Below are 10131 nucleotides of genomic sequence, written 5' to 3' on the forward strand. Positions count from 1 at the left end.
GCAAATATAATGGAAATAGAAACACATGCAAGTATTAATAAATACTATTGTGTCAAATATTACTTTTAAGAAATACAATAACTGTCATAACTGGAAAGACCAACCAGAAAAAAATCTAAACCTAACAATGAGTCTACTTTCACCAATTCTAACAGCAATGAGTTTGATCCAAGCATTCCAGAGTTATATGATTTAACAGTGATATTGTTTGCCTTAAATTAAGGGAGAATAAAGGCTTTTACCCCTGGAGAAGAATCCCAATTTGAAAAAAAAATGGCTTAAAATTACTCACAAAAAGACAACTTTTTTCCAAAACAGTGCAATCTCAGTAGTAATTGTGCATGAATACAAACTGAAAAACACTCATTTAAAAATTTTTTCATGCCTCAAATGACTATATGTGCAGATTTGAGGGTATATTTATGTATCATACTGACAAAATGGGGTCTTATTTTAAAGCAGGGTTTGACTCTTAAAATGGGTCTGTAAATTGAAGTTTCAGTCAAATTCATGGTTTACTTTATTCCCAATTTGATGAAAATGACGCATATTTTCCCAATAAAAAAGGGTAGAGGTAGTTTTGAAAAAAGCCAACAATATCATCATTAGTGCGACATTTAGGGAAATAATTTTATTTTATATAACAGTCAAAGTCCCATAACTCTAGAAAAACATATATTGCAGAATTAAAAAAAATCCAACAGTGGGTAAATTCATCCATTTCAACAATTATGTGAAATGTCCAGCAAACTCCAGAAATGGAAAGGGGAACCCAAAAATTAAATTAAGGCATTCCAAGATTATCATACAGTCTTTAACAGTTTTAAAACGTGTAAGCTTATGTCAAGTCTAACTTTAATCAATCACAAGTCCTCAACACTATAAACATATTTTTCATCATTTTACTCTCCATGACACAGAATTGCTTTTACTTAATAGACCATTTTTATATTACAAATTTTTGAACCCAGAATTTATAATTCATCAACAGGTTACCTTCTCTGGTGTGTGACATTTTGGTGCTAGGCCAAGATTGAGCAACTAAAACAAGTAAAAGCAAAGCTTACAATCAGGAAATTCTTGTGGAAAATTAACTGATTATGTTTTCTATAAAGTGCAAAAGCAATTTGATTATGCAACATGCTGAAATCTTTTAAACTCCAGAGTTGAAAGTCAGTAATAAGAAAATGGTCTATATTCACCTGAGAATCACTATAAGTGAAGAGATGTTTTGTATTGTAGGTTCTCATAAAGAATTCCAACGATTAACAAACCATGATATTATATCTAATAAATCTAAATTCTTTTAAGTTTTTATTATACTAAACTAACAAATATCACAAATACTTTTTAATTTGGATACAAAATAATCATTTTTTTTCTTTAAAATGTCACATGATCAACTGTTTCTGCATAGTCAACAAATGTATCAAGGCTGATGGAATGCACATGGAATCTCTAGATCTTATGCCTGTAAGTAACCACTGAAATTAGAAATAAAAGACAAAGTTATCAAATGTGATGATGTAACATACAAAAGAAGGAGATGTGGGCAATGGGCATAGGATACCATGACCCCTTCAGACAAGACCCTTTCCATGTTCAGTTTACCATAAAATATGGTTAAAAACTATTTTGGCATATATATATATTTTTTGATAGTTTACAACATTATGATCACATCTACTAAGTTTCAAATTGATGTGACCTAACTTCATAATAAACTACATTAAACCAAAACTTAAAACCTAATACAGACCTAACAGACACACAAAATGAACACAGATAAGTAAAAGATAACAAATTTTTCAAATCTTCTAGCTTTTTTAATCACCTGAAATTACTATAGTTGAAGGTGGGTGCTTTGTCTTTGTTTTTTTTTTTGTGTGTTTTGTGGACTTTTATATAAACAAGAAGATGCAATATATGATCGGCAATGAAATAACTATCCACCAGAGTTCAAATGAACTTGTTTATTTGCTATTGATGAAAGTTTTGTAGTACAAGTATTCAAATCTATGTTGTACATGCTGGATCATGATTCTTATATATTTGATCATTTTTCATAATTTTCTTTCGATTTCTTTTCTGCTCAATATCTTGCCTAATGAAATAAATGCAAAAGGGTACATATGAATCTGAAAAAAATTCTCATAAATTTTTATTTCAGAAAGAAATTCTACATATTCTTTTATTCCAACAGTATTCCAGCAAACATTTGTGCATGATTGTTTGTTACATAATAGATGAATAAAATAATCATGATAAGCCATAAATATATATCATACTTACGGTAATTTCATTCTCATGAAAACTCTTGACATGAAAAATGATATTAATATTGCTGCAAATCCAATGGATAAAAGAAGGATTCTATTTAATCTAGGCATACTTGGTTTATTAGTTTGGTCTAATACAACATAACCTAGTCCTCCTAAAGTAAATAAAAAGGCAGAAGCTAATCCTTCCATTATATACTGTCCATTTACTCTGTGTGGCATGAATGCTACCTAAAAAAGAATATGTGAAACTTTCGTTAGACATTTAATATTTGACTGCCATTAATATAATTTTTGCTATGGTATTTTGCTTCTTTTTTTTTTTATAGTTTTGTTGAAGTTCTTGTTCACGATGTGCATTTAATTAAGGGTTCTAAAGATGCTTTTACAGAATCTCATTGTTATACAAAATCCATACCACTCATGAACATGATGAAATATATAAGAAATGTCATATATTTATTCAAAATCTTAATTATTGTTTATTTATTTTGTATTATTAAGAGCTTCTTGTCATTTTTTATGTATGTTATATGGACAATGGCAGGAATATGTATATGATTCATTCAAATACCTGTATGTACAAGAACTGAAAGTGTGCAATTATACATGTAATATCACTGATGTCCAAACAGACATTGGCAAATCTAAGTTTATGGTATCTTCTTTTATTATTGTATAAATGGAATTATTCCACTGTATGTTTTTGATTGGTTGAGACTATCCGACATTGAACTCTAACTTCATATTCACCTCTGAACATCAGGGCTACCTCATGTGACCTAAAAATTGATTTATGTAATGTTTCAAAGCTTTCACATACATATAGTGATACTATTGGTACTACAAATATCATGTTTCAACAGCCAATGTACATCAATGTAGATAGGCTAAACTTACGGGTTTAGAGTTGCCTCTTTCATCAGTTGTTGACCCAATGCTTGGTGGTTCCACAATCACATCATAGATTATACCTGAAAAAAATAAATCATTAATATTTGTATACAAATGAGAGTGATGAACATTTTATGTAAAAACAAATGCACAATCATTTCTTACTTTAATACCCCTATTTCTTTAGATATATGCATGTACATTCACAGTACTGCAATCTGTCCTTACACTAAATCCATTGAATGTGTACCACTACTGATTGATATTTGAGTCTTATACATGCATTAGTTTTTATTTGTTTCGGTCCTATTAGTTCAGCCTTAAATAAATTGTCTTTATGTTGTACTTTTACACCCCTGTCCCAGTTAGGAGAGTAGTGTTGGGAGTATCTTTGTGACGAATAACCATCAAAATTCTTGCCCAAAGACATTAACAGTTATTTTTGTTGCTTCACGATGAAATGTACACTTTCTTTTCGAAGATAAAAAAATTGACTGATTTTGAAGAATCATGCCTATTTTTTTTTGTAACAACAGTAACGATAATTATTTGAGACCTCTTACAAATTATGATAAGGTCAAGGATATTTCGAGGAATCACCGTATAATTTTAACCAATTTGACGCGGACTGTAGCATAAATAACCATGACACATGAGTAACAGGTAAAGGGCAACGATACCCTCAGTTAGGAGAGAGTTTGATGAAAGCAAGCATGTTTTACCCTGCCGCATTCTTTATGGGCCTGTGATGTCCATAGTCACGATCTGCAAATTACTAATACAATATCAGTTTTGCTCATTGTTGAAGGCCATACATTGACATATAGTTGTTAATGTCTATATCATGGGGCCACTTGTGGAGAGTTGTCTCGTTGACAATCATAACATTCTATTTTTTTAATTTATTTTGAAGTTTCAGTCAAAAAATATTTTAACATTTATACCTCCTGTTACAAGGAAATAAGACACAAGGACAAAAGCAAACATAGTCATTGCTGATGGTTGTCGAAGCCATGTTGGACGCTTCAATTTCAGGTTTGGACAAACCAATAATTGGTAAGGTAGAGCGTAGACTGCTTCCATGCTTTTTCGTTTGTTGATGTGGCAAACAAACCGGAAGTATACAAATGCCGGCTTTCGGTTATGAATAAAAGAAGGAAAACAAATTGAAAATTGAAAAGACCGGTACAATTCTGTCCTGTTGGACTGTCAAATTCTAGAACCTATCCGACAAAAATATTTTCACCAGATCGATGAAATATTACATTTAATATCGAAAGACAACCTTAGAACACTTTCCAGTCATGATAAAATCCAAATAATTCTGGACTGTACGTTGCACTATACTGGACTAAAAGGAAATAGTGAAAATATTGTTAAATTAGATGCAATATGCAGGCAAATGTCGTATGCGTTACATATAGCAAGATACCGATCTTTAGATATTAAAAGGAAATGAGGATATTTCATTGTTATGAACTGATAACATGTTCCGAACATCGGTACTCCCGTATTTATACTGTTGTTGTGCCGAGAGCATACCTGTCAAATAGTGAACTGTATATACTCGTATAATATGGAAATTAAACATTGCTAATTCAGTGATGCGTGGAAGATAATATGAAACATTGATATCTCCGTACTCAAGTGTATTATATAATTACCGATAATGTGTGTAAAATAGTGTACATAGATGTGGTGGTGGCCGGAATATTGACTACTCAAATGAGGTTGTCCCGAAGTGGACGGAGAAAGATTTCCTGGTAAGGTAAGGTACAATGTAAAACAAACTTATTTAGTTTAAACATTATTATTTATAGTGGATTGGGAAACAAGTTTTGCAAATTATATTTATCCCTTTCCACTTTGCGGGTGCGAGTGTTGCCTTGTAGCGGCATTAGCCTGCTCTTTTTCGAATTCTACAAGGGTGTCTTTAACGTGCAAGAGATATATGGCTCTCTCTTAACACGGGTCAGCCATTTATCGTCCCCTTCCGACGGACTGCAATCGTTTCCTCAAGACCATACTCGCAAATGGTGTCAAGGGAGAGCCGAAAACTCAGTCCCTGAAATTTTCATCCCAGACAGGAATCGAACCAGGAACCTTTGTCTTTGTGTTCGTAGACATTAGTAAGCAGTTATATATGTATCAAGAAGAGACTATCTTTTGGAAATTTAAAGGGTGGTGCAGAAATATTAAAAGAGAAGTTCAAGAATGTTTATGTCAACTCTGTTTTTTTTTTTTCTCAAATAGAACGAATTATGAAGAACATTTCTTGAGTCAACATGATCAAGTTTAAAAACACAAAACACGAAAAATGAGACTCGAATTTTAAAGATAGTTTTTAAAAAATCGATCCAATTATATATTTAACAGGATGATAATTCATAAAACCACCCCTTTTCAATAAGCTGGCAATCTGCGGCCGTTAGCTTTTTCAAAAGTTATCAAGTTGATCTTATCGTTTTATCATGAAGTAAATATGGTTCAATTTCATAACTCTTTTTAACTTTACTGTATGATTTATTATTTTCTGGTCAATATTTGTTTAAAGAAATTTTTTTCTAGACTTTCTTGTATAATCACTTTTAATGCGTCTATGAATTCATTTCAAGTTGTATTTTTTTCAGTTTTATGAAGTTAAAATTTCTATCTTTGATAATTACATATACATATACATACTTTTTATGAATTTGACTGGAGACAAAAATATGTCAAGAATAATTTCATGTTTCGTCCAATTTGTGCAATATATGCATCATATGAGCTGCGTCGGCTAAATGAAAAGTAACACATCTGTTTACCTATTTTAGGTTGAAAAAATCTATTCTATACGGAAAGTATGTTATATATGAACTGTTTGAACATTTATTTTGTATAAGAACCCTACAAACAGAATACAATTCATCTTTTATTTCGTTGTACAAAATCAAACTCGTATTCATGTACACGTATACTGTCGTGTTCTTGTATAAGGTCCATTTATAAGATTCTCAAATATAAGAATAAAAGAAGGGATAACTTCAATGTTATATATTTTCCTGTATATTTTAGTGCTTGCACTTTTGATCCTGTACAGTTAAATGGATGTCGTTGTTTTATGTCCAATGGATGTCGTTGTTTTATGTCCGTCATATTTGTTTTTAGTGAACTGTTTTGTTATAAATTATTTCGTTAGTTTTCTCTGTTGAATTGGTTCACTTTTCAAGTTGGGACCTTTTATGGCCGACTATACGGTATGGGGTTTTTCATTGATGATGGCCGTACGGTGGCCTTCAATTGTTTTCAGTCTACATCAATTGGAACGTTGGTTGATAGATCTTGATAGTTGTCAGTCTTCTTGCCGGCAATCACGCAAAATCTTTTTATTTTCATATTAGTTCATTATAAAAACTAAGGGTCCGTTTACCTTTCACACAATATTCTCAGCTTCCACCACAGGGTCCGTTGGTAGAAAGCACAGCCCTGTGTAATAAGTTGTTACATACTAATATTTCCAGATGCTACCTAGTCTGATCCTTTTCATTAATTTAATTAGGAGGTAAACATTTTAGTTCTATAATGACCCTTTCGATACGAATTGACAACCATAATGGCATTATTTGAACATTGTACATAGCCATTCCAAATACTAGTAGCCGGTGGAAAGGCTTTGTCGTAAATCGACTTCCGCCGTTGATTTTTTTTTTCATAATCTACATTTGATCTAATGGACCGAATGATACTAAGCGTTTGCTAAAACTTTACAAATGTATAAAATTGAGAATAGAACTGGGAAATATGTCAAAGACAATAACCCGACGAAAGAGCAGAAAACAGCCAAAGGTCACCAACGAGTCTTTAACACATCGAGAAAATCCCGCACCCGGAGGCGTGTATGTTTTCCAGATAACAGAAGTGGCGGATCAAGGATTTTTGAAAAGAAGAGGGCGTCATTCTATAAAACTATGCATGTAAAAAATATTTTGAGACTATCATATGCTAAAAAAAATATATCTTTCTCAATTAAAGAATTACACCCTCTTCGCCCAATCACCCATCCTCTGAATCCAGCGCTTCACTACAACCCCACCCCCTCAATGGTGTATTAAATGGAGTTGTTGTATCACTGTATATGTTAATTGAAAAATATCACGTTAAATGCTTTTTTTCTAGTATATTTAAATAGTGTAACTGGAGGAATAGAATTGAGAAAGGAAATGGGGAATGTGTCAAAGCGACAACAACCCGACCATAGAGCAGACAACAGCCGAAGGCCACCAATGGGTCTTCAATGTAACGAGAATTCCCGCACACGTAGGTGTCCTTCAGCTGGCCCCTAAAAATATGTATACTAGTACAGTGATAATGGACGTCATACTAAACTCCGAATTATATGTACAAGAAACTAAAATTAAAAAATTTAGAATGTTCACATCGTCAACTGAAATTAAGAGAAATATTTACATATTATTTGCGAAACATGACGAAAGAAGCCTTAATTAGGGATGATTTCAGTTTACATATTATGTCTTAAAACTTCTATTTTAAGTATAACAAACTACCAGTAAGTAGCACCTGAAGTTTGGCCGGTATACAAAGATATTCCAGGAGTTTCATTTCATATCAGGATTTTCTTTGTCATATATATATAAGGATTTGATTTTATTTTTGGTGTTTTAACACTATTTTAAAGCTCCGCATTTTAGGCTATTTCATGGCAGCCAGTGTTTATTGGCGGAGGAAGCCGGAGTGCCCGCAGAAAACCACCGACCTTCGATAGGAAAACTGGCAATTTTAGTCATTCAAGATTGGAGTAGAGTGCACCAGCACGAGTGGGGTTCGAACTCACAATCTCAGTGTTGATACACTAGTGATTACAGTAGTAGCTACTTAGACCACTCGGCCACCGAGGCTCCTCATATATATAATAAGGATGTTGCTTTTAAGAAAGGTACTATATTGAATCGGGATAATCTACTAGAAAGCGCTAAAGTCGGTAACAATGTTCATGGTTGTACTTGTTGTTGTATTATATTTAAAAATAACTTTCGATAGAAATAACACTTCATTACTAGAAGTAGTACTTTTTTTAGAGATAGTGATTTCGAGATTTTAATTATATGAATTCTGGACTTCCCGTACTATAATTTAACGAGGCGACAGCTTTTCCGTGTATGCAGTTACAGCCTTTACCGAAACATCTTTCATAAACAAAGGTAACGTGAAAGATCTATAGTTACTTCTGGTATTACCCGACCATGAAAGAAAAAGAAATAGCACCAAGCCATTATAAAAATGTTGTCACAAACAGTTTACAAAAAAGAACGCAAGAAGATAAAAACTACCCAAATAGGTATCTCTATCATCTCACTTAATATTTTTTCACGTGGTCTATCCTTTCGTGTTGATTGTTCAAAGTTAAGATTCATGTGGACTCTTTGGCTAAAATGGCCGTATTTACACCTCAAAATTTACTCTGAGTACAGACATACCTGTGCATCTGGAAAAAGTTTTAAGGCAAAGCATGCCCTAGATAATTAAATTTCAAATATGTTTTATGTTTTAGAAAAATAAAAAACTTAGCAGGATTTTGCAGTGCACTTTTTTCATTCCTCTCAAAGGTGCCAAAATAAACTAAGTTGGGAAAGAGATTTGAGAACTTCCCCACAGGTAATAATTGAAGTCAGCTGTATTGATTGACAATGGAAAATTGATTGACAATAGATACCTGACAATAATTTGTGATTTAAGTGTCGGTTAGTCGCATAGCTTTTGCTATATGAATTCATTGGTTAAAGCTATTTATTCATATTTATAGGTATATGCTATGAAAATTAGAGCGCGGGGTATATTCCGTGATGTAAACACGCCAATGTTTTTTCAATTTTTTATAATGAACCGTGAGGGGAATAACACATACTTTTTTTTTATGTTATCCTATTCCGCAGTAAATGAAAAACAAAATATTTACGTACTTAATATAATAAAGAAGATGTGGCATGATTGCCAATGAGACTAAATTTATTTAACAGATACAATTTAATATTTTAGTCTTCATTATCTACACCATTTCGACACAGACACAGTCTGCCCAAGCAATTACAGCATCTGTTGTTTCTTCGCAAGTTGAAATAATTTGATTTTCGGGTAAAAGATGTCCAAATGTCCCGTTGTCTAGCAACAAAACTTCGAACGGAAACTTTATTCCTGCTGCTTTTGCATAATCTGACGAAATACCACCTAATGTAGCTCTCTGTGAAGTTTGTCTCAATTATACACAACTCCATGACGAGCTGCCGCGGCTAATGCTGCGGTTTTAGCACATTTATCTAGGGTCGATTTATCAGGTACCGGATCTGTCGTAAATCCCCAAGGGTATATCCACAGTTGTATACTTAGATAACCAATAAAAGCCTTTTTGTCGAGCCTTCGACTTAGGGTGCTGGTGCTATAAACAGTTTCGTACTAAAAACTAGGGGTATTTCCCCAGTGAGATTTACATACTGATGGAATTCCCTGCTATTTATATACCACTAAATGAAAAAGTTGATTGTTTTTTATGTTCAATATGAAAAACATATATTGAAGTTCAATTAAAATGCCACTTTTGTCAACTTCGATTTTAAAAAAAAAATGTTTTTGTGACTTCCTACTATATGGGAGGCAACTCCATAAACAGCTGATTTTCACCTGTTGCAAAAAGCACTTTGATTTGTCAGGTAAGATAGCTCCTTTCGGAGCAGGCGAACGTAGGCTGAAACTACATTTTCTTAAATCAGCCGGATAAGCTCTTCGAAATGCATATTATAAGAAATCTCAAATATATGCACAGGTTACTGATCCGTGTGTCCAAAGGTGGTCTGTTTTTAAGGTTTTTTAGGGGGAAAATGCCTAATTTCCAGCTGATAACTTGTACCAATTTGCATGTTTAAACAAGAGATGTTGGATTTTTTTTTATTTATTCAGAAAGTTCATA

The 10131-nt window shown here is 32.8% G+C and overlaps 1 protein-coding gene across 1 annotated transcript; it reads right to left on the bottom strand.

Moving 5' to 3' along the window:
- Nucleotides 1-1301: 1301 nt before the first annotated feature.
- Nucleotides 1302-4305, bottom strand: LOC139512247 (oligosaccharyltransferase complex subunit ostc-B-like). Its single transcript, XM_071299736.1, has 4 exons — nt 4118-4305; nt 3180-3253; nt 2293-2510; nt 1302-1484 (listed from the first exon to the last, which is right to left on the bottom strand). Exons 1-4 carry the CDS (start codon nt 4254-4256, stop codon nt 1466-1468), a joined length of 450 nt encoding a protein of 149 aa, XP_071155837.1. The 5' UTR covers nt 4257-4305; the 3' UTR covers nt 1302-1465.
- Between the last annotated feature and the right edge of the window lie 5826 nt (nt 4306-10131).

Source organism: Mytilus edulis, chromosome 2 (genome assembly GCF_963676685.1).
Source record: "Mytilus edulis chromosome 2, xbMytEdul2.2, whole genome shotgun sequence".
Lineage (NCBI taxonomy): Eukaryota > Metazoa > Mollusca > Bivalvia > Mytilida > Mytilidae > Mytilus > Mytilus edulis.

What these genes read in the sequence shown, in the direction of transcription:
- LOC139512247 (XM_071299736.1), bottom strand. Translation starts at nt 4,256, where the DNA reads ATGGAAGCAGTCTACGCTCTACCTTACCAATTATTGGTTTGTCCAAAC. An exon ending in TTATTTCCTTGTAACAGGAG is followed by an intron (nt 3,254 to 4,117) that starts GTATAAATGTTA and finishes TATTTTTTTCAG; the next exon opens with GTATAATCTATGATGTGATT. An exon ending in AAAGAGGCAACTCTAAACCC is followed by an intron (nt 2,511 to 3,179) that starts GTAAGTTTAGCC and finishes ATTCTTTTTTAG; the next exon opens with GTAGCATTCATGCCACACAG.